We start from the raw sequence: 25,794 nt of genomic DNA on the forward strand, positions 1-25,794 counted from the left end.
GACTCTTGTTCACACTAAAAAGCCCCAAGATTGCGAGACTCTACTCCCAGCGCAAGTCCCACTCAATGGGTGCGCAGATCAGGGAACCGGATGTCCTGGTCAGTGTGGCCAATTCTCCCACTGAAGCAGTCTCCCATTTTCAGGGTTCAAATGTCAACGTGGATCTAGAGATTGGACATTACCTCAGGCAATGGGGCATCTTTCCATTGGCACTCTCTCCAGTGAAGTTATGGGAGCTTTAGTCTGCTTGAGAATCAAATCCTTTCATGACTGAGACAAGCTTTTTTGCCATGTTGTGCTTTATAAATGTGTCATAACAGGTGCTTTATAAATGCAAGTTGTTGTTGTGTTCAACAGGATAATGTTAACCAGACTTATTATAATTTAAATTACTTCCCACATAAAAGTACAGGAGGAATCCAACAGTGAAAGAAAGATGGAATCGCAAATAAAAATTACAAATCTTCAAAGGAGAGTCACTGTTATAATGATGAATTGGTTCAGCAATCAGTTTTGAATTATTCGTTGTTTATTCATTATAAACACCCATAGATTAATTGTACAAATGGTTATAAGACATCTTTGGCACTAAAATGTGAATTACAAAGAAAATTGAAAACGCTTTATGTGCAAAATCTTCTATTTGTAGCCTGCTCTCCCACACGATTGACTAATGGCAACTGGGGGAAAGAATAATAGGGCAAAGCTCTATATGTGTATTAACAAAATTGATTGGTACTACAGGCCGATCTCTATTCTAGATGCGGACTTAACAGTGACAATCTCCACAAGAATAACCATGAATACAAATTTTAAAAATCATTCAGATTATTAATGCATTGCAGACAGCAGCAGTCCATTCTGAAAGTTAGCTTTGTATTGCGATCATGTATCCAGCTTCAGTTTTGCTTTACAAGATGACTAACTGCTGTTGGAATCTGACTCATGGAATGAGTCATAGTTGGTGATATTGTCTCATACCAACACCTTTTGTGGTAAAAGATAAACAGTATATTCACAGATCCAACGTCTCAGAAGGAGGTCTAAAAGAAAGAACTTGCATTTATATAGGGCCTTTTGCAACATTAGGGCATCCCAAAGTACTTAAGGAAATGTAGTCACTGTTGTAATGAAGGAAATGTGGCAGCCAATTTGCACACAATCAGGTCCCACAAACAGCACTGTGGTGTTGGTTGAGGGATAAATATTGGCCATGACACCAGTGAGAGCTCCCTTGCTCTTCTTCGGATAGTGCCATGGGATCTTTTACACCAACCTGAGAGGGCAGACGGGGCCTTGTTTCAACAACTCATCTGAAAGACGGCACCTCCCTCAGTATTGCACTGGAGTGTTAGCCTGCATTATGTGCTCAAGTCTCTGGAGTAGGACTTGAACCCACAACCTTCTGACACAGAGGCGAGAGCACGACCTACTGCGCCATGGCTGAAAATACATTTTTATTGAGGTCTATAAATTTTCGGTGTGCCGTGCATGTATGAAGCAGTCGGTTGAAGGCAGGACTTGATTGTTGCAAATGCCTCAACCTAAAGCTGAAGTAACTTATTAATGTTGCATGAGAAGGTAGTGCATGATCACAGCTGGAGAGTAGCAGAAATCCTTCTCTGATTCTGAACTCATCACACATTTTAAAGTTGCAATATTTATTGCTACTGATGGTCCTATTCTTCTGGTTTATCCTCCCTTTCAACCTCTTCAATCATGCATAAATCATCTTCATTTTGATGGAACGGAACTGTTTCTGAAAAGCGGAGTCAGTTAGTTGCCCTTTGACCTGTGGGGACTGGGTTGAAATGTAACCCAGACTGACAGGTTGAAAGTTAAATTTGTCTGATGACTGTGAAGGTCCCAATGGTCAAAGGAGTTTAAATACTTTCAATCTAGTTCTTGGTAGATACAAATCTTGCGCAGATCTCTAATCTCATTCAAAGGGCCCATATAGCTGTCCGCAGACGGACTTTTTGTCCACATCTGTCCCAATATTTAACCGACATGGGAGTGCTTAATGGTGACACTGGGTGATAAAAGTGGAATTAATGGGCCCGATATTACCAGGGCTGCGGGTTCACGGCGGGGGGGGCGATTGGGCGCGTGGGTAACGCGCCCGGTGAAATCAGTCTGCCCCGCGCGCAATCGCAGGCTGATTGGATCCACTTACCTGGTCTTCCGGGTTCCCCGCTGCTGAGCTGCACGTCGGGCCGGCTGCGCATGCGCAGTAAGGTCTGTCAGCTGGAGGAGCTCTATTTAAAGGGGCAGTCCTCCACTGACTGATGCTGCATGAAATAGGAAAAATTACAGCGTGGAGCAGCCCAGGGGGAAGGCTGCTCCCAGGTTTAATGATGCCTTCTTCCAGGTATCATTGGATGGGGTGAGGAGGAGGGGGAGGACAGAGATCTTCCCCCTGGCGGGCGAGAGGAAGCGGCCTGCCTCTGCCACCAAGAAGGCCTGGCTCGAGGTGGCAGAGGAGGTCACCTGCACCACCAACATATCGCCCACCTGCATACAGTGCAGGAGGCACTGCAATGACCTAAGTAAGTCAGCCAAAGTGAATACACTTACTCATTCTCCTACACTCCGTCTGCCACATCATCGCCCCCACCCCACATCTCCTTCTGCACTGCCAACACTACTCTGTCACATCACCCCTCACACCCACTCAAACCTCATCCTCATCTTACCTGCACTTACTCACCTCGCCAGTACTCATCCCACCACTACCACTTAACCCAATCCTCATACAATCTCATGGCTCTATCTCATACTCACCCTCTCATGCATCTCTTTCACAGTCAGCCTCACTCAACCTGCCACTACCTGTGCTGCAGCCACAGGGCATGCATCACATATGTGCAATAGGCAGCGTAAGGCAAACGTGTCGTGAGCATGAAGGGGATGCACAAGGGTGTTTGAGGGTTTGTCATGGTTTTTACTTATATTTAATTTCTGATCAACTCACATTACATATTATATTGGCACCACTACTGCCACGTCTTTGCGAATCTTGTCTGGTTTGTGCAATAATGCCCTTTCCTGAGGATCACAATGAAGACCCACACCTGATGCCACCCATTGTGTCACTGCAGAGTGGGTGTAGGTGTATTTGCAGGGCTCTTTTGTGCAGACGACTGAGAGACGTTGGTGATGTCCCCGGTGGCACCCTGGAAGGATGCGGAGGAGAAGTTGTTGAGGGCAGTGGTGACTTTGACATCGACAGGTAAGAAGATGGTGCTCGGGCCAGCCGGGAGCAGCTCGGCATGAAGGAGGCTGCAGATGTCAACGACTACATGTCAAGTGACTCTGAGCCTCCGTGTGCACTGCTGTTCAGAGAGGTCCAGGAAGCTGAGCCTCGGTCTGTGGAGCCTGTGGCGAGGGTAGTGCCCTCTGTGATGCGTCTCTCTCTGCGATTGCCCTCCCTCCTGCTGTGCAGGTGGATGTATCACAGCACTGTTTTGTGGAGCCCCACTTGTCAGAGTTGGACGGTGTGGCCGGTGAGGCTGGTGATGCTGTTCGCCCTCTGAGGAGGTCTTGACTGCAGCTACGGCGGCCCCCATCCGGAAGATGTACATCTGAGGGGGTCCGCAAGGTAAGTACATGTGTCTGGACACCGGGGTAAGTGTGCAAGTTGGTGAATTTTGTTGTTAGGAGGAGGGTGGTGGAGGCCAAACTTTGTCGAAATTGACAGAGTGGCCTTCTGCAATGAGTGAGGGTCTCCCCCTCGCCTGTCAAATGGACCTTTGCAGCTGCCACAGGCTGATGGCTGCAACACGTCCATTTCAACTGGGAGTGTTTCCCCCAGTACGGGAAACAGTCCCAGTTGTTTATAAAATCCCACCCCTCCTGAAATATCTCCTTAATCAGGTCTGTTAACGACCTGAAATACCTAAATAAATACTTTAAGTGGCACCCCGCTGGCTTTAATTGCCGGCGGGAGTCCCACATGCGGGGGCTGCGCGCGCATGTCAGCGCGTCTGTGGAAAACCCAGAAGTGGGCGGGTTGGAGCCGGGCTCCCTACCCGCTCCGGGAATCCCCGATTTTCGGAGCCCCCTCCACCAGGAACGCACCCGATCGCGGGTGCTAATATCGAGCCCAATATATCACATCCCAGCACTGATATCCCTTGGCGAGCGTGAAAATTTTCAAACCCACGTCTTGCTGATTGCCCTGCTGGAAAGCCTGCTATTTATTGGAACAAATGTTTGCTTTCCTGTTTGCTGCTGGGATGTTTGTGGGGAAACAAATAAAAACAACTGTTTTCCAGCTTGGAGTCACCTGAGACATGTCTTGGAATACAGATGGCTGATTAATTCTTGCCATGTACCCCGTAGGCATCTGAATGATTCAGAGAGAGATTAATAAAGTCAATGTTGTTGTGACTTCCACATGTTCCAGGCAAAGCGTGACTTTCTGACAGAGCTGGTTTCAACATGACCCAAGCGCTAATCATTGAGACCTGCTACAATTTACTAATTAAGTGCCTCCAGATCATCTGCTTCAAGAGATCCATTTATGGATGAAACATTCCCTTCAGTACATTTCACTAGCACTTTCCATTCTGTTTCTTTTCAATATCGTCTACAGCAGGGTTATGTTTCCAGCCCCATTAGTTTGCGATTACATTTTTATTTTGGCAGACAATTCAGAGGACGTTCAGCAGATGGGCTGAGTAGTGGTGGAGGTGGTAGAAGTAGGCGGTCTTTGTGATGGAGAGGATATAGAGACAGAAACGAAGCTTGGGGTCAAATAGGATGCCAAGGTTGCAAACGGTCTGGTTCAGCCTGAGACAGTGGCTGGTGACAAGGGTACGGAGTGTGTGTCAGGAGCTGAAAATGAAGGCTTCGGTCATCTCACTGTTTATCAGGGTAAAATATTAAAAGAAGCATAAAGGAAATGGTTAATCAAGCAGGTCATTGAGCAAACTGAAATAACACGCCATTCCCTCTGCTGCATGCAGTAGTTTGATTTAGCTAAACGTTTTAAAGTTTTTATTCCTTTTGTTGGGTCAGGGTATGAAGCAAAGGCAGGTAAATGGAGTTGGGGTACAGAGCATCCATGATCGAACTAAATGGTGGAGCAGGCTTGAGGGACTGAGTGGCCTACTTCTGTTCCTATATTCCTATGTATCTGGGTTATGCCAGTGGCCGCTAATTATTTGCCTTATTAGTAACATTACAACTTCTGAAGTGCAGGAATTAGCCCCAATTGGGATTTAGCATGAAATTCCAACAATCAGAATCATTCTATTCACTCTTATTAGAAAAGCAGTTCAACATAATTGGACTGCGGTGTACTGCCTTCCCTAATGTATTCCCATCAGTCCATATTTTTGACACCAATCATCTGTGTAAGACGATATCAGAGGACAGCTGTGGCTTTGGGAGATATAGCAGCACTGCTGGAAGAGAAGCAGCAGCATCAGCCTGGATGAGTGTTCCTCAAGTGGTGGTCCAGAGGGAGAGGACACCAACCTATAGAAGGATTGCGGCAGTCTTGAGTGAGAGCTGGCGATGTGGTACTGCAGTTGACGAGAGGGAATGCAACATAGAAGATCGTAGCATCTGCCAAATTAAGAGCAGCTGTTTTTCTAGTTTTGTTAAGTATTAAGTGTCTCATTCTGATTGGTTGAGTGCTACAGTAAAACCTGTGATTAGGATAGAGTGGTGCAGAAGTGCAGTGCAATCCCTGATTATACCTTTGCATCAGTTGTAGGAAAATGCTTAATGATGGACTGGATTACAATTAGCAGCTACTTGTGAGTGGTCAGTGAGATGATACCAATCTCTGGAAGACTCACATTTTGAAAACTTGATTTGAGCTTCAATTTCCAAGTGTTACTATCATATTCTTCGACGCACTGCACTAAATTACTGTTTGTAGCAGTTTCAATGCACAGCCTTCTAGTCTAGAATAGGCACCTCAAACCTAATTAAAGCATTGGATTATCATTCATGTTTCAGTGAGTTTCCCTATCTATCCATTGTGTTCATAAATTATAACCATATATAATAATTTAGTCACAATGAGGAACCATAAAAGAATGACATTGGATCAAATCCAACTTTATGACATTATTGCAAATAAGGTTCGATAAACATCAATAATATTTATTTACTAGCTAACCTAATCCAATATTAGAAATTAATTTCAGCCTTTAGAAATTGCATATTGCCTAATCTACCTCCAATAACTGAATCGGTCCCCCGTATGCTCATTTTAATTCCAAATGGAATGGATAAAAATTATTGTTGCAGACCTGACGGCCTCCAAAGAGCCTTTTCAGAGAGTCTCTCTTTGGCGCAAGATAAAGCAAAGGTTGTGATTTAGTTAAAGTTTGCTTATAGGAAGAAAAGCTTGCATTTAAATAGCGCCTTTCACAACCTAGATATCCCAACGCACTTCACAGCCAATGAAATACTTTTGAAGTGTAGTCATTGTAATGTAGGGAAACAGGGCAACTAATTTGCACACAGCAAGGTCTCACAAGCAATAATGAGGCAAGTGACCAGATAATTTGTTTTTGGTGGTGTTGGTTGAGGGAGGCATGGTGGTCCAGGGCACCAGCGAGAACTCTTGCTCTTCTTCAAATAATACCATGGGATCTTTTATGTCCACCTAAACAGGCGGGCATGGCCTCAGTTTAGCATCTCTTCTGGAAGATAGCACCTTCATCAGTACTGCACTGAAGTGTCAAACTAGATAATGTGTTCAAGTCTCTGGAGTGAGGCTTGACGCATGACCTTCTGAATCAGAGGCAAGGGTGCTACCACTGTGCCAAGGCTGCCACGTTAGCTCACTGCAATAATTAGAATATCACAAACACAATTCGACAGTCTCCACCGATTGGCATGTCGTTTCTGATTTGTGGTATTTAGTATTCAGTATCAAAGATGAGTACTTAAACCACTCAAATGAGCAATGCAGAAGGGTACAGTTGATGTTTGCTTAGACTTTAATGTATCTGTTTTTCTGGTCACTGTTGACGGTTTGTTACAATGTTTTTTTTGTCTTCTGTCTGTTTAATACTGTACTGCTCTCAGCCACCTGCACTCTGGTGTAGGATCATATGAATATGATTGATACATTCTAAAGGTGCTACAAAGTTGTAATATGGATATATAAGGAAAAGCATGGATCATGCTTTCTTACAAGGTGTGTGTGTGTGTGTGTGTGTTATGTCCAATGAAAATTGGGAAAACCGAAGCCATCTTAATTAGCCGCCACCAAAAACTCGATCTTTGCCCTCAACTCCGTACTCATGTTAAAACAGATGGTGAGCAACCTTGTTCAACCTGAGCTGAACTTCAAATTCTGTGACCTATTCATCACTGAGATCAATTATTTCCCACTCCAATGCTGCTCAAACCCTATTCTACACTTACATTATCTCCAGACTCAAATTCTTCAACACTCTCCTTGCCAGCTGTGTGAGCTCGATCCAGCACAATCTCCAACTCATTCAAAACTCTTGTCTCGTACATCCTGTCCAGCTTGCCCATTGTCCCTGTCCATGCCGACCTCCACTGGCTACCTATCCCCAAGGTACCACAAACCTCTCCATAGCTAAGCTGTATCCTATCTGAGCCATCTCTTCCAGCCCTACGTCCCAGGCTGTGCCCTACAAACCTCTCTACGTATCCACCTTCCTGCCACTTCTCACTTAGCAGCAGAGCTTTGATCCATCTGGAATTCTTTCTGGAACTCTCTCTCTTTTTATTTTCTCAATCTACTCTTACTAATGTTCTTAAAAGCTATCTTAGAATCATAACATTTTACAACACAGAAGGAGGCCATTCAGCCCATCGTGCCTGGTCTCGTTCCCCTGCTCTCTCCCCCTGTCCTTTTCAGTGTTTCAAATATTTATCCACTTTCCTTTTAAACGCTATTATGGATTCTTCTTCCACCACTGTAAGGTATTTATATGTCCCTCTGTAAAAGAAAAAAATCTCCTCATTTCTCCTTTCATTATTTGGGTGATGATTTTAAATTGATATTGTCCAGTTATCGACTCACCAACCAATCTTACCAACATTCATAATCCTATGCTTAGTGTGGTCTTGGATGGAGTCTGACTGCCAAGTGCTTAAGCTGAGAGGCTGTACATTTTTCTATACATTGTTGGTGCCTCAATCGAGAATATGATTGGTTCTGCAGCTATTCATTATGTTTTTTGTTTTTCCTTTATTTTCTGCTGTAACTCCATTATATTCTGTGGCTGAAAGGTTCTATTTGTTGACTGCATTTCAAATTGTATAAAGTGTTTCCAGTGCCTGCTGTTCAGAAATGTTGGTGTACTGTGTTATTGCTTTATCTCTAAACTCACTTGTATCTTCTGTGTCTCCGACGACTTATGACCATTAGGAACTTTGATGTGTAATGTATGTTTGACATTGGGCACGTCACTGACTTTAAACAATGCAAACAAGTAACACCACTGAAGAGAAGGCTTTGGACGTTGCTGCTAATACAATTTGAAGAACAGTCAAGGGACAGAACTTCTAGGAACAGGAGTAGGCCATTCAGCCCCTTGAGCCTGTTCTGCCATTCAATTAGATCACGACTGATCTGTAACTTAACTCCACCTACCTGCCTTGGTTCTGTAACCTTAATACCCTTACCTAACAAAGATCTATCTGTCTCAGTTTTGAAATTTTCAATTGACCCCCAGCCTCAACAGCTTTTTGGGGGAGAGAGTTCCAGGTTTTCACTACCCTTTGTGTGAAGAAGTGCTTCCTGACATCACCCCTGAACGGCCGAGCTCTAATTTTAAGGATATGCCCTCTTGTTCTGGTCTCCCCCACCAGAGGAAATAGTTTCTTTCTATCTACCCTGTCAACTCCTTTAATCATCTTGAACACCTCAATTATAAAGTAATGTAGGGAAATGCCACAGCCAATTTGCACACAGCAAGGTCCTACTAACAGCAATGAGATAAATGGCCAGATGATCCGTTTTATTGATGTTGGTTGAGGAATAAATGTTGGCCAGTACAGAGGGAGAAATCCCAAGTTTTTTTCCTTTGAATACTGCTGTAGGACATTTAAATCCACCTGAGAGGTCAGACAGGACCTCGGTTTAACACCTAATCCAAAGGACAGCACCTCTCACAATGCAGCACTTCCTCAGTACTGCACTGAAGTGTCAGAAACATAGAAAATAGGAGCAAGAGTAGGCCATTCGGCCCTTCGGGCCTGCTCCGCCATTCAAAGTGATCATGGCAGATCGTCGAACTCAGTACCCTGTTCTTGCTTTTTCCCCATATCCCTTGATCCCTTTAGCATTAAGAAATATATTTATCTCCTTCTTGAATACATCTAATGACTTGGCCTGTACTGCCTTCTGTGGTAGAGAATTCCACAGGTTCACCACCCTCTGAGTGAAGAAATTTCTCCTCATCTCGGTTCTAAATGGCATACCCCGTATCCTGAGACTGTGACCCCTGGTTTTGGACTCCCCAACCATCGGGAATATCCTCCCTGCATCTAGTCTGTTTAGTCCTGTTAGAATTTTACATGTTTCGATGAGATCACCTCTCATTCTTCTAAACTCTAGTGAATATAGGCCTGGGCGACCAAATCTCTCCTCATACGTCAGTCCTGCCATCCCAGGAATCAGTCTGGTAGACCTTCGTTGCACTCCCTCCATGGCAACGACATCCTTCCTCAGATAAGGCGACCAAAACTGCACACAATACTCCAGATGTGATCTCACCAAGGCCCTGTATAACTGCAGTAAGACATCCCTGCTCCTGTACTCAAATAGCCTAGAATATGTGCTCAATAGTGGGACTTGAACCAAAAACTTCTGGCTCAGAGGTGTGAGTGCCAAAGCTGACACAATATGCAAGAAATGTTTCTTTTCACAGTCAGAGGAGCTTTAAAAGGTCATTAATATTACAACTTTTCCCCATTTACACATTCACCTTAGGAAACAAAAATTGATATAAATATTTTGGAACATAAAAATTGCTGAGGAGCCTCCTTTAACGTGTGCAGAGAACCATTTTTCTGTTGTAGGGTATCGGTTTGTATGTCACGAGCTTTAGAGACTTTTCTGCTTCAGTTGTTACTATTCACCAGCTCCATTATAACCCACTCACAGCCGACTGCTGAAATCCCTCCCACACCTACAAGAGTGCAGCCTGAGGGTAATGGAAAATACACTTGTCTCAGATCAAGCCACTTTGTTCAGATTGGTACATGTAAAAGACGGCTTATTTTTCTATATTCTGTCCAATTGCACATCTACCATTGTCAGGTCATCAACAATGTGCTTTTTACTTGCACTTCTTCAACGAGCAACAGCAGGCAGTGATGCTTGCAGATATTATTGCACCCAAAAACTACATCGTATTCCATTTGGAGATGCAGCCAGAGATTCGACGGTATCTTTTCTGCCAAGCTGTAGAAGTATCGCAACCAAGATCGACTACACTAAAGGTCTGTTATGCAAACGTGGGCATCCTTATGCAGTAATTAGTCACCGTGTTTTCCTTGGCGACTGGCATTTGACATCCCTGAATTACTACGCCAGATATATTTTCGAGGACTCGTCAGAAATGGCAGCCAGTTACAAAACTAGAGCTTCCAGGAAAAAGTTTGATCGATTCAGTACAAGTCCTATATGAGTTTAATCTCAAGTTGAAAACTTCTATCTTGTAAGGACATCAGGGATATATAAATTCCACGAGTTTTGCTGAGTATTTTTTTTATTCGTTCATGGGATGTGGGCATCGCTGGCGAGGCCAGCATTTATTGCCCATCCCTAATTGCCCTTGAGAAGGTGGTGGTGAGCCACCTTCTTGAACCGCTGCAGTCCGTGTGGTGAAGGTTCTCCCACAGTGCTGTTAGGAAGGGAGTTCCAGGATTTTGACCCAGCGACGATGAAGGAACGGCGATATATTTCCAAGTCAGGATGGTGTGTGACTTGGAGGGGAACATGCAGGTGATGTTGTTCCCATGTGCCTGCTGCTCTTGAGTGACAAAAAGGATGGCAAATATGTGCCATATGCAAGTATGGCCTCCTTTTAATTTTGTAATAGCAATTGTTCAACTGGCCTTCTCTATAATTTCCCATGTTTTCCAACATTCCTTGTGGTACTCAATCATTTTTTATGATAGTTGTATATCACTACAGAGCCTTCTGCAAATTTCTGGTCTCTTGCTAAACCAATGGGTCCTTCCCTATAAATTGTTTGTGAATCTAGTGTGGGAACACTGGATTGCATGAGGTGAATACATGGTGAGAAAACAGGACTTCTTTTCATCACCCTAAGTCAAGCTACAGGAACCCTCCTTCTACTGGAAGACTATTGGCGTTGTTCCTGTCTGTAGATTTCTCATGGTATCTCAAAGGCCCATTTTAGCAATATTTAGAGTGAAGTCAGTTGGACTTTTTAAGTAGTATTGCTAAATTGCCTGTGGTGTTATTACTTTCAGTTGATAAAAATAATTTCTTTCATAAAAAAAGTAGTCATGGAGTTGGGCGAGAGGCGTAAAAAAACCTCGCTCCACAGAGCTACTTAGTGGCCAAGATCTACCATTACATTGTGACAGTTGACATGGCAAAATTGATTGGGAAATGTTGACATAGCAATTTACAAGTGTAAATGTTGACACAAAAGTGTGACCAAAAATTATAACAACAAAAAGTAAGATTTGTGGACAGGAAGTACAGGTGCTGATTATGTATTTTGGAGCTGATGATAAGCACTATCAAATGGAAACCAAGGAGTGGCCTCACTAACAACAATTTTAACACAGGCTGTATCTTTTTTATTTGTAAACAGCAGAAGGTTTCCTTTAAGGGACCAAGATTATTGGGGGCTCTTTGGGTAAATTAGCCCCAATTTTAACCTTTCAATGGAGCGCAAAACTCTGGCAGGGTCTAAATGGAGTGTCCAACCTGAACCCTTCCCGTTTTAGGTTAAAATCAGGACTATTAGGTTTCCAACACTTTCAGAAGACCCAATCACAATAAAAAGAACCGATAGGAGTATTTGCATTGATTGGCTCATTAAGTATCTCTGTACTAGCTTAATGTGGCTCTGAGGTATTATTATGGGTGCTTTCTTATTGATTCATCAGCTGTGCATGGGCACTAATGAGATCCAAGAGGCAGGAGGCACACAGGTTAAAGTTATATGTTCCTGTACATTGTGGGCTTTCCCAGGGAGTACGCAAGCTCATCGGGTTCCTGACTGTCATCAAATTTTGTATTAAATTCATGGTTTAGTGTACCTGTCTTAACTTATCCCAATAAACCCGCTATGCTTTCTACTAAGCCTAACAAACTTCAGGCTTCTCAAAATATGCTACTCTGTTCTTCTGATGGGAGAATTAGCCTGTCATTGGAGAAAGAGAAGTGAGATCCATGTGGCAGGATTCAGTGTGAACAGAACAGTAGCACTTTGTGGCCAACTAGTTGAGACTGAGAACTTTTGCGTCAGAGTTAAGAACGTAAAAAAAGTCGAAGACAGGAAGAGGCCATTGCACTTTGTACAGGTAGATCTTTAGTCCATATTTAAGTGCCGGAAGTTCCCTGACTGTTCCTTTGACCTGGGATGTGTTCCCTTTGATCTGGGATGTGTTGTATGATTGACAGTTGCAGGAGGTCTGTTTGGAATGGCTCATTCATAATCACCATGGGGGGAGACATTCCTCGCCGTTTTTGGCATCATTTCAGGGCAGGTAACTTTTTGTGGCAGGAAAATGAGGCAGAAGCCGCTTCTTCCACTTTCTCACCGCAGACTCAATATCCCACCCCCGCCAAATTTCCTTGTACTTTTTGGCCTTTCCTGCGATCTGCTTGCTGCGTCCCGAGTGACTTCGTTCGAAGATATTATAATGAGGGCCAATGGTGCTGCAGTTCCGAATTTCCTGCTTTTACAGTCGCAAAGTATTCAGGGTAACTTATTATCCCATTTTAGAAGGCGCAGCAGTTGCCAGCATCAGCTGAGATAGGCAGAAGTGAGGACTTTCTGAGCATGAAGAGTTTCACCAGCAATTTCTGCATCTGGGCACCACTTTTTTTTGTCCATTCTTCTTGCACATACCTGGGGAGCCCACTGGGAGATTTTAACCCCCACCCTTTACCCGCAAAGAGGGCTTCTCAGGAGCAGCTGTGGCATTCCCTATAGACAAAGACTCAGATGCTATTACAGAGGAGGAGGGACTGGACAGGATGGAGCAAAGGAGAGTGAGGCAGCATTTACTACAAGGGGATTCAGAGCACAACTGAAGTCTCCTCTTCTAGGTAACACAAACTACATTTGACACCAGTGCCATATCTCCTTCCCTCCCACTTTCATCATAAGGAACATTCCCTCAATCCAGTACCTATCCTACAACATAACATCACATCAGTCCTCCTTGCCCTTACATAACTGCACCAATAATCATCACCCAATTGAATTAATGAGCAGCATATAAGTGCACCCTTTCCTTTATGACTCTAGCTTTCATGAAAAATGTGCCATGTCAGTGTTTTATTACAATAAAGTCCATAGTGGGCACAAGCCAACCTACTCTTTCCGAACACTGTGCTTCCCCTGAGTACCTATGCGTGCCTTTCGACCACCTATATGCATTTAAGGGGAAACTAGATAAACACATTAAGGAGATGGGAATAGAAGGATATGTTGATAGGGTTAGATGAAGAAGGGTGGGAGGAGGCTCATGTGGAGCATAAACACCGGCATGGACCTGTCGGGCTGAATGGCCTGTTTCTGTGCTGTACGCTCTTTGTAATTCTAGTGCTACTCCCAGTTGCAGCCTGAAGGCCAGTATCGCAGGAGGTGGTTGGCAGCTTGTACTTAACAAAAGGGTCATGGGACTGAGGTGGCTTGTTCCCGGGCAGCTTGGCATTGCCTCCCACATTCCACTAGCATGTGATGCCATCCTAAGAGACAATAGTATCGGGCAGATTAACTCCAGCCATCGCCATTCCACTGGGCCCTGGACCTGTGCTGCTACTGGTCAGAGGAGTTGCCCAGTCTAATGGCGGCTATCAGATCTTAACAGCCCTGAAGCATTGGGATGCCCGAAAACGGGCCGTGACTAACTCTACCCCTATTGTCTTCTGAGGCTTTCCAGCCAGATTATTTGCTTTGCCTTCAACAAGATGTAAGACTTCAGCTGAAAGCCAGGCATTTCAATAAAGATGGAATCGTGTCATCATCAATATTCTTGACAATGCAGAAGGTGTAATAACAGAAATGTGTATGTTTCCCCCTCCTTTGTTGCCGAGCGTTCATTGTTCTTGACATTTCCCATCACAATATTATACGGTTTAGCTCCTTCAGAAAGCAAGCTTGAAAGGTGATTATTCCTTTGAAGCTGTTGGCACCCAATGACAACCTGAATTGATGAAACAGTCACTGGATGCCAGATTCTGACAACTTCAAAAAGATTTTACTGACTTTGGATCGCAGCCTCTGAAGGTGCTTGTGCTGAGAAGTATCAGCCGTACTGAAAACCGCGAGTGGTGCTAACCTCCAAACATCAAAGAGAGTTGGTCGTACAGAATCCTCTCGGCAGAAAGATCTTGTGCCACATTCATACAGAAATATATTCACAATGATAGGGTGTAACTTTATTAAGAAATTTAAATTCTGATCTTTTCATTTAAGTGAGATTTTCAGGTAGGTCTCTATTGTGGTATTTTTAATTGATGCATTATTTTAATCACTAGGAAAATTAAAACTGGGAAATGCATCAGTAGTTTAATGAATATGTTGGTATGGGTTTACTGGAGGTGGGTATGGGTTTTTCTTAATCGCTGGGGGCTGGAAATAATCCATTTATGCTACAACATCAAACAACATAAAGAAAAGTAAAAGCAAAATACTGCGGATGCTGGAAATCTGCAATAAAAACAGAAAACGCTGGAAACACTCAGCAGATCAGGCAGCATCTGGGGAGAGAGAAAACAGAATCCTCATTTCAGGTCAATGACCTTTCATCAGAACTGGGAGAAGTTAGAGATTTAACAGTTTATAAGCAAGTACAAAGCCAGAGAATAAGGCGGGGTGGGGGGGGGGAGAAAGGAGCAATAGGGAAGGTCTGTGATGGGGTGGAGGGCAGGAGTGATTAAATGACAAAAGGGATGATGGTGCAAGGCAAAACGAAGGTGGTAAAGGGACAAAGAAACAAAGGATGGGTCCAGAGGAGGTGTAAATGGCTACAGCAAAACCATTACCAGCACCTGCTGCCTGAGAAAATGGGAGCAGTGGTTATGATGTAAAATTGTTTAACCTCAATGTTGAGGCTGGAAGGCTGTAAAGTGCCTCATCGAAAGATGGGGTGCTGTTCCTCGAATAATTTCAGCCTCCACTGAGAAGACGGTGAAATCAGGGAGTAAGAAAATCATAAACGTCATCTGAGGACATTTAGCGTGAAACAATTCGGACTTTCAAATTAATTTTCTCATTCTCAGGATGTGGGCGTCAGTGGCATAACATTATAGCATGAGTGGACCTACTAGGGGGGGGATTTTAAATATAGGTCACCCGATCCCCTCTAGCCTGGAGGGAGGGGTCTCACTAACATGCTGCCGGTGATTCGCATTCCCCGAACAGTGGTCCCGCTGCTGCGGGGGTTGGGCGGGGGGTGGGTGGGTGGTGGAGGTCGCCAATATTCTATTGGAGCCTGGAGGAGCTCTCCTGCTCCTCCTGGTCCTGGAAAATTAATTTCTCTTGCCTTTATTGGGACCTCTTCCTCTTGACTGGCAGGTTTTGCTCAGCGGGGTGCTTGAAGCACACACTCTGCCAAGTTGGCCCTCAAAACTGTACGCCATGGGACCCCAATTTGTACAGATTAATGAGGCTCCTGCCTGATTCAGACAGGCTTCTGGGCTGCCCAGAATTTAGTAGGTGTAAATGAGGCTCAGACTTCTCACAGACTGAACTGTTGGCTCCAGTTACCCTTACTATAAATTTACCTGTGTGCATAAGTTTATGCTTGTAAACAATTTTACAACACCAAGTTATAGTCCAGCAATTTTATTTTAAATTTAAAATAAAATTGCTGGACTATAACTTGGTGTTGTAAAATTGTTTACAATTGTCAACCCCAGTCCATCACCGGCATCTCCACATCATAAGTTTATGCAGCATTGAGGAAAGCAGTGGAGGAAGGAACTATTCAGAAGTCATTTAGATGTTTGCACATCAAATCAGCCCGGTCAGCCGATTGAAATCTTTCCCCACTCTGGGAGAAGCCCCATCCAGTCAGTGTCGAAGCACTTTTTCCCAATGCCATCGCTGTCCATAGACCAGAGGGCCATTGGATTGAGAAGCCTTGAGAGTGTTGGCTGAAAGGTTGCCCCAAAGCTCAAGAGACCCTGATGGCCACATGCTTCACAGGCCATTGAGATCCCTTCTGTCTCTTGTTCTTGTAAGAAAGACTTGCATTTATATAATGTCTTTTATGACCTCAGGATGTCTCGAAGCACTTTACAGCCAATGAAGTACATTTGAAGTGTAGTCACTGTTGTAATGTTGGACACTTGGCAGCCAAATTGCACACAGCAAGATCCCACAAACAGCAATGAAATACATGACCAGACAATCTGTTTTAGTTGTTAGTTAAGGGATAAATATTGGCCAGGACACTGGGATAACTCCCCTGCTTTTCATTTGAAATAATGCCATGAGACCATTTAAGTCCATCTGGGAGGTCAGACAGCGCCTTCATTTAATATCTCATCCGAAGGCAGGCATCTCAGAAAGTGTGGCACTGCAGAGAAGTGTCTCCCTGGATTATGCGGTTAAGTCTCCAGAGTGGGACCATGAACTTCAGACTCAGAGGTGAGATTGCTACCAACTGAGCCACAGCTGACACTACAACAGCTGACTTGGATATCTCAGTTTTTCTTTCTTTGATTCCGATAAACAGTATTTTCTTCTCTCTCTCTAGGCTCGGCTGTAATTATTTTTGCCATGATGTGTTTTGTCTCTGTGCTTTTCATATTCATCTTGGCCTCCTGGCTGACCTTGTGCTCCTCAATCTCTATCTCTATCTCTGAAGCTTTGTATTGCAATGCCAGACTGCAACAGAATTAATAGTTGTCATGTTGTGAACTTTAGCCTCACAGAACATTCAGAGTACATAGAACTGATGGTAACCAAGATGCCACAGGGGTTGTGGTATTTGGACAATAAACCTGCGTAATCATTTTCCGAGATTCTCAGTGTGACTTGTGGGAGCTGGGATCGTCAACCGTTCAAGACTGACTTTCTGATGCTGCTATTTTCCTGTTGGGGTTCGAGCCATTTTTAGGAGAATATAAAGGCCAGTTTGAATGGTTGATCTTTTTTAACAGCAGGCTCCTGAGATTGATGGAAGATTGGTGAGAAGAATAATACTTTGGAATACAGATAACCGATTACCAAAAAGAGCCAATATAGTTATGATAGTTTCAATGAACAACCAATAAATTGTATTATAGTAAATGAGCAGTACATAGGAATCTAAGAATTTAATTTTCTTCGCATGAAAAGTTTATCTATAGGAGAGATTGTGAAGCCAGTTCTATGTATGCCTTATCAAGTGTTTCTTTGGGTTCCTCCAATTCCGGCCCTCTTACCCATCCCCAGTTTTAATCGCTCCGCCATTGGCGGCCATGCCTTCAGCTGCCTAGGCCCTAAGCTCTGGAATTCCCTTCCTAAACCTCTCTTTCCTCCTTTAAGACGCTCCTTAAAGCGTACCTCTTTGGGCAAGCTTTTGGTCACTCGTCCTAACATCTCCTCATGTGGCTCGGTGTCAAATTTTGTTTGATAACTTCTCCTGTGAAGCGCCTTGGGACGTTTTTACTACTTTAAAGGCGCTGTGCAATACAAGTTGCTGTTGTTTGTTTTATTTTGTCGAAGTTTAGTTTGTAAATGGAATATCTTATTCACAATTTCTTTTCTCCTGCTTTCCTTTTCAGCATGTGACCTGATGAACCAAGGCATTTTGGCACTCGTCAGCTCCATTGGCTGCATGTCAGCTGGCTCCCTCCAATCCTTGTCGGATGCAATGCACATCCCACATCTTTACATACAAAGAACAACATCTGGATCACCAAGAAGTGGCTGCGGCCTCACCAGGACCAGCAGGAATGAAAACTATACTCTCTCCGTCCGTCCGCCAGTGTATCTGAATGAAGTCATCCTCAAAGTTATATCAGAATTTGCCTGGCAGAAATTTATTATTTTCTATGACAGCGACTATGGTAAGCAGTTACATATTTAGCAATGTAATACAGTTTGAGTTGATTTAAATTATCACAGATACTTCCAATATATTCTTAGATTCTATAAACCGAAATGGCATCCCTGGTAACAACCATACTTTTCACCAGCATAGAAATTGCATCACGCAGTGCTTGTTTATCGGGCACCTAAGGTCCCAAAATGGCAGGAAGCACGTGCACAATTCCAGCCGGAGGTGCACCGACCTCTATATTGGGTAAGAATAAATGAGAGGCGTCCTTTACCCACACCTGTAGCAGGCTTTAGGACCATTGCATGTGCAAATAAGGGGCCTCATGACCGCTGGAGGTACCCTTTCCAAGATTGGTTTGCCCTGAGGCAGACGCCACCATCGCACACAGGGAGACCAGCTCTAGGGACCGCCTGCAACTAAGAAGGATTGCTGCTCCCGATTCCACATTTAACCCCCCTTCCGATCGCCACCTCTCCCGACCCCCGATCTTCCGCCCCCCCCCCCGACCTCCAGTCGTCCTCCCGGCCCCGACCCCCCCCGATCACCCTCACCGCCGGATCTCCTTCCCCCGGCCCACGGGACTCCTGAACCCCCGATCCCGGCCCCCAGCCCCTGTGATTCCAGCCCACCCTTCCCCGGATCCCACCTCATGGGATTCCAGGAACCCCCATCGCAGAACCAACTCCCTTACCCACATCTGAGGGCCGCTGCGACGCTAGCGCCAATGTTCGCCAGCAGGCTGCTGCTCAATTGCAATTAGGTCTGAGACCCAATATCAGGGAGCCTCAGACCTCACCGTTCTGGTGTAGGGTATTTACCCTATGTGCCACCAAAAGAAATGGGCGGGCGCTCCTACATTCCTGGGCCACCAAGTCCAGAGTGTTAGTTAAATATCTTTTTATCTCTGACCCAAATACTTGTAACATTCACTCCTCTGTCTGGAGCCTGATCTTCCTCAAGTGGATACATGGCAGCTGGTACAATGCTCACCGATAGAAAATTACAACGACAAAGTTTCTCCGGCTGCTCTCCAGACACTCTCACAGTATATTTGTACTCATTTGGTTTGCTGCCAAGTTCCAGTACACATATTGGCTTTGATGTGGCTCAGTAAACATATAATTAATACATGTTTGACTTCTAAATGTTCCCTCTGTAGGACCTTTAAATCTAGAGTGACAGAGAATTATGAAAACGTGTAAAGGAAATGTTTTTTCTTTATTTTCCTAATTGAACAGTGGTAACTAATTGCCAAATGCATCTCGCCTCCTTACACTTACATCAGTTTCATTCCTGTCCTGATTAATTGATTTAAATTGATAACGGCCGTGATTCCACAGTCCGACAGTCTTAGAAGGGAGGATCAGATTGCAGAATAACTCTTATTGTCTGAATTGTAGGAATAGAATTAAATTACTGTTGAACTTTATGGAGCTATCGGGGATGCTTGAAATGTGGATAATGGCTTCCCACTGACCCACCGGGTCAGAATAAGGATGTTTCTATGTTTCTGTGTTTCCAGGTGCATGGTTTAATCCTGAACTCTACAGAGTAAGATGGTTGCAGGTTTGATCTTCACCATGTCAGCTGATCTCCAAAGGGATAGTGGGTTGCAGTGCCAAATTTGACCTCAGTATTTTTGGGTCAGGGAGGGGGGGGTGGAGAAGAATCATCCATGATTCCTGCTGATGATTACCATCCAGTGACCCCCCCCCTGCTGGTACGCAAACATAAGGAGATTTGAGGTGACAACAGGATTGGGCTCAGCAGTGATTCTCCACCTCCAGTTGAAAGGGTTTGATGGGGTAGATAGAGAAAAACTATTTCCTCTGGTGGGGGGAGTACAGAACAAGGGGGCAGAAACCTTAAAATTAGAGCGAGGCTGTTCAGGGGTGATGTCAGGAAGCACTTCCTCACACAAAGGGTAGTGGAAATCTGGAACTGTCTCCCTCCCAAAAAGCTGTTGAGGCTGGGGGTCAGTTGAAAATATCAAAACTGAGATTGATATATTTTTGTTCGGTAAAGGTATTAAGGGTTATGGAACCAAGGCAGGTAGATGGAGTTGAGGTACAGATCAGCCAGCAAAGGATGACCAAAAAATTGATATAGGGGGAGAAAATAGAATGTGAGAGTAAACTAGCAAGAAATCTAAAAACGGATTGTAAGAGCTTCTTCAAGTATGTAAGAAGGAAGAGAGTAGCGAAAGTAAATGTGGGTCCCTTAGAGGCTGAGACAGGAGAAATTATAATGGGGAATAAGGAAATGGCAGAGACGTTAAACAAATATTTTGTATCTGTCTTCACAGTAGAACAAACAAAAAACATACCAGAAATAATAAGGAACCAAGGGTCTAGCGAGAGGGAGGAACTTAAAGTAATTAATATTAGTAAAGAGAAAGTACCGGAGAAATTAATGAGACTAAAAACTGACAAATCCCCTGGACCTGATGGCCTACATCCTAGGGTTCTAACAGAGGTGGCTGCAGAGATAGTGGATGCATTGGTTGTGATCTTCCAAAATTCCCTAGATTCTAGAACGGTCTCAGTGGATTGGAAGGTAACAAATGTAACCCCGCCATTCAAGAAAGGAGGGAGAGGGAAAACAGGGAACTAAAGGACAGTTAGCCTGACATCAGTCGTCTGGAAAATGCTTGAATCCATTATTAAGGAAGTGGTAACAGGGCACTTAGAAAATCATAATATGATTAGGCAGAGTCAACATGGTTTTATGAAAGCGAAATCATGTTTGACAAATCTATTAGAGTTTTTTGAGGATGTAACTAGCAGGGTAGATAAATGGGAACCAGTGGATGTAGTATATATGGATTTTCAAAAGGCATTCGATAAGGTGCCACACAAAAGATTTTTACACAAGGTAAGGGCTCATGGGGTTGGGGGTAATATATTAGCATGGGAAGAGAATTAGTTAACAGACAGAAAGTACAGAGTAGGAATGAACGTGTTAGTTTCAGGTTGGCAGGCTGTAACTAGTGGAGTGCCGCAAGGATCAGTGCTTGGGCCTCAGCTATTTACAATCCATGTTAATGACTTAGATGAAGGGACTGAGTGTAATGTACCCAAGTTTGCTGACGATACAAAGCTAGAAAGTAAGCTGTGAGGAGGACACAAAGAGTCTGCAAAGGGATATAGACAGGTTAAGTGAGTGGGCAAGAAGTTGGCAGACTGGAGGTTATTCACATTGATGGGAAGAATAGAAAAACAGAATATTTTTTAAATGGTGAGAAACTATTAAATGTTGGTGTTTAGAGGGATTTGGGTGTCCTTGTACACAAAACACAGAAAGTTAACATGTAGGTACAGCAAGCAATTAGGAAGGTAAATGGCATGTTCACCTTCATTGCAAGGGGGTTGGAGTACAAGAGTAAGGAAGTCTTGCCACAACTGTACAGGGCTTTGGTGAGACCTCACCTGGAGTACTGTGTACAGTTTTGGTCTTCTTACCTAAGAAAAGATATACTTGCCTTGGAGGCGGTTCAGTAAAGCTTCACAAGATTGATTCCGGTTGTCCTTTGAGGAGAGGTTGAGTAAAATGGCGTATATTCTCTGGAGTTTAGAAGAATGAGAAGTGATCTCATTAAATGTATAAAATTCTGAAAGGGCTTGACAGAGTAGATACTGAGAGGCTATTTCCCCTGGCTGGAGAGTCTAGAACTAGGAGGCATAGTCTCAGGATAAGGGGTCAATCATTTAGGACTGAGATAAGGAGGAATTTCTTCACTCAGAGAGTTGTGATTCTTTGGAATTCTCTACCCCAGAGGGCTGTGGATGCTCAGTCATTGAATATATTCAAGACTGAGATCGCTAGATTTTTTAACTCTAAGGGAATCAAGGGATATGGGGATCAGGCAGGAAAGTGGAGTTGAACATAGGAACATATGAACATAGGAACAGGAGTAGGCCATTCAGCCCCTCGTGCCTGCTCCGCCATTTGATAAGATCATGGCTGATCTGTGATCTAACTCCATATACCTGCCTTTGGCCCATATCCCTTAATACCTTTGGTTGCCAAAAAGCTATCTATCTCAGATTTAAATTTAGCAATTGAGCTAGCATCAATTGCCGTTTGCGGAAGAGAGTTCCAAACTTCTACCGCCCTTTGTGTGTAGAAATGTTTTCTAATCTCGCTCCTGAAAGATCTGGCTTTAATTTTTAGACTGTGCCCCCTACTCCTAGAATCCCCAACCAGCAGAAATAGTTTCTCTCTATCCAACCTTTCCGTTCCCCTTAATATCTTATAAACTTCGATCAGATCACCCCTTAACCTTTGAAACTCTAGAGAATACAACCCCAATTTGTGTAATCTCTCCTCGTAACTTAACCCTTGAAGTCCGGGCATCATTCTAGTAAACCTACGCTGCACTCCCTCCAAGGCCAATATGTCCTTCTGAAGGTGCGGTGCCCAGAACTGCTCACAGTACTCCAGGTGCAGTCTAACCAGGGTTTTGTATAGCTGCAGCATAACTTTTGCCTCCTTGTACTCCAGTCCTCTCGATATAAAGGCCAGCATTCCATTAGCCTTATTGATTATTTTCTGCACCTGTTCATGACACTTCAATGACCTATGAACCTGAACCCCTAAGTCCCTTTGGACATTCACTGTTTTTAACTTTTTACCATTTAGAAAGTACCCTGTTCTATCCTTTTTTGATCCAAAGTGGATGACCTCACATTTGTCTACATTGAATTCCATTTGCCACAGTTTTGCCCATTCACCTAATCTATCAATATCGCTTTGTAATTTTATGTTTTCATCTGCACTGCTTACAATGCCACCAATCTTTGTGTCATTGGCAAACTTAGATATGAGACTTTCTATGCCTTCATCTAAGTCGTTAATAAATATTGTGACTAATTGAGGCTCCAAGTCAGATCCCTGCGAGACTCCACTAGTCACATCCTGCCAATGTGAATACCTACCCATTATCCCTACTCTCTGTCGCCTTTCGCTCAGCCAACTTCCAAACCAAGTCTGTACTTTTCCCTCGATTCCATGGGCTTCTATCTTAGCTAACAGTCTCTTATGTGGGACCTTATCAAATGCCTTCTGGAAGTCCATATAAATAACATCCATTGACATTTCCCCTGTCCACTACTTTAGTCACCTCTTCAAAAAATTCAATCAGGTTTGTCAAGCACGACCTACCTTTCACAAATCCATGCTGGCTCTCTCTGATTAACTGAAAATTCTCGAGGTGTTCAGTCACCCTATCCTTAATTATAGACTCCAGCAGTTTCCCCACAACAGATGTTAGGTTAACTGGTCTATAATTCCCTGGTTTCCCTCTCTCTCCTTTCTTAAAAAGCGGAGTGACATGTGCAATTTTCCAATCCAGAGGGACAGTTCCTGAATCTAGAGAACTTTGAAAGATTATAGTTAGGGCATCTGCAATGTGCTCACCTACTTCCTTTAAAACCCTGGGATGGAAACCATATGGTCCTGGGGATTTGTCACTCTTTAGTGCTATTATTTTCTTCATTACTGTTGCTTTACATATGTTAATTTTATCGAGTCCCTGTCCCCGATTCAGTATTAGTTTTTTTGGGATTTCCGGCATGCTATCCTCTTTTTCTGCTGTAAATACTGACGCAAAGTAATTGTTCAACATGTCCGCCATTTCCCCATTGTCAATGACAATATCCCCACTTTCAGATTTTAAGGGGCCAACACTGCTCCTGGCCACCCTCTTTTTCCTAATATAACTATAAAAGTTCTTTGTATTGGTTTTGATATCCCTTGCAAGTTTCTTTTCATGCTCTCTTTTTGTTGCTCTTACTATCTGTTTTGTGACTCTTTGTTGATCTTTGTATCTTTCCCATTTGCCAGGATCTGTGCCATTTTTTGCCTTTTTGTATGCCCCTTCCTTATGTCTTATACTGTCCTTTACCTCTTTAGTTGTCCATGGCTGTTTTTTTTTGGCAAGTCGAGTTCTTTGAGGTCAAAGATCAGCCATGATCTTATTGAATGGCAGAGCAGGCTTGAGGGACCGTATGGCCTACTCCTGCTCCTCGTTCTTATGTTCATTATGTTCTTATAATCTAATTGAATGGTAGAACAGGCTCAAGAAGCTGAATGGTCGGCTCCTGTTTCTATGTTCCTATGAATAGCCTGTCAATGTTCATACACGAAAAATGGGAAGCTGCTGTCGGCCACAGATGGTGTGACTCACTAAGGAATGGAGGGGACAAATAAAAACTATGGGCTGGATTTGTTCTACCATTTTTGGTCGCTTCATAAAACTCTTTGGAAGCAAAGATTTTTATTGATAAATAGCACTGAGTTTTATCGCGCTCCTATTACTTGAAAGGTGTTTCCAGAGAGTGGGCACTTCACATGTTTCCAACAATAAACATGATCGAAGAAGATATTATGAGTCAATAAATTCACTTCTGCCTGAAGACACTAAGTCAATAGCCCATTGCTTCCTTAGGCAATTGATCTGTCACATGCATGATCCATGAGGTGGTGCACGCCATCTAATGATCAATCATTGACTGTGACATGAAAGACAACATTGGAGGTGATAACCCATTCACCAGTCATTTAACCATCCATTTAATACAATGCAGAAAATATCAGTCTCGGTGTAAAAGTGACATTGACTGCTAGTTACACTGGGTCACATATCACAACACAAGTTTAACTCTAGGAAAGAAACACCATTGAGGCATATTTGGAGGGGCGTCAGGGAGGAGGAGGAGGAGGGGTTGGGGGGGAGTGTTGAGAAATCCATATAACAGGAATTCCAAAATCATTTGTGAGTTAGTTGTAAGTCATGCTCAGGCCAGACTTTAACGTAACACCAATGGCACCAAATAGGAGTCTGAAAAAAATGTTGGCTTTATGTGTGTGCATGTGAAGGGGATAATGTCAACTTTCGGCAATTACACCACGTACTATTTTACTTTCCATTTAAGTCAATGGAAAGTAAATTCTGCCATGGTGTTTAATGGGCAGTCAATTCGTTATTGCCCATTTTACACTATCGTCCAAAGTTAACATTACCCCAAAACTGTGCACCAACAGAACAAGGTCTTATGGTCCTCAGTCTCCAACTCTGACTGTTATTGTTCTGCCTGTGACCATGAAAGTGATAGGAACTGTCAATGTCCTTGGTGCAGGTCATTCCAAATGTCTGAGGATTTTCTATTGCATCAGATACAGTACCATGACTTGCTGCAAAGTGATGGAAAGTGTCGTCGACAGTGCTATCAAGCGGCACTTACTCACCAATAACCTGCTCACCGATGCTCAGTTTGGGTTCCACCAGGACCACTCGGCTCCAGACCTCATTACAGCCTTGGTCCAAACATGGACAAAAGAGCTGAATTCCAGAGGTGAGGTGAGAGTGACTGCCCTTGACATCAAGGCATCATTTGACCGAGTGTGGCACCAAGGAGCCCCAGTAAAATTGAAGTCAATGGGAATCAGGGGGAAAACTCTCCAGTGGCTGGAGTCATACCTAGCACAAAGGAAGATGGTAGTGGTTGTTGGAGGCCAATCATCTCAGCCCCAGGACATTGCTGCAGGAGTTCCTCAGGGCAGTGTCCTGGCCCA

At 43.8% G+C, this 25,794-nt stretch overlaps 1 protein-coding gene across 1 annotated transcript in view; it reads left to right on the plus strand.

Annotated features, from left to right (window-relative positions):
• grid2 (glutamate receptor, ionotropic, delta 2) overlaps positions 1-25,794 on the plus strand; it is a 700,148-nt gene that overhangs the window by 370,094 nt on the left and 304,260 nt on the right. Inside the window, exon 5 of the mRNA XM_067984186.1 lies at positions 17,942-18,226. Coding sequence (XP_067840287.1) covers positions 17,942-18,226 — 285 coding nt within the window. The remainder of the gene's footprint in view (positions 1-17,941; positions 18,227-25,794) is intronic.

Source organism: Heptranchias perlo, chromosome 1, assembly GCF_035084215.1.
Source record: "Heptranchias perlo isolate sHepPer1 chromosome 1, sHepPer1.hap1, whole genome shotgun sequence".
Classification (NCBI taxonomy): Eukaryota; Metazoa; Chordata; class Chondrichthyes; order Hexanchiformes; family Hexanchidae; genus Heptranchias; species Heptranchias perlo.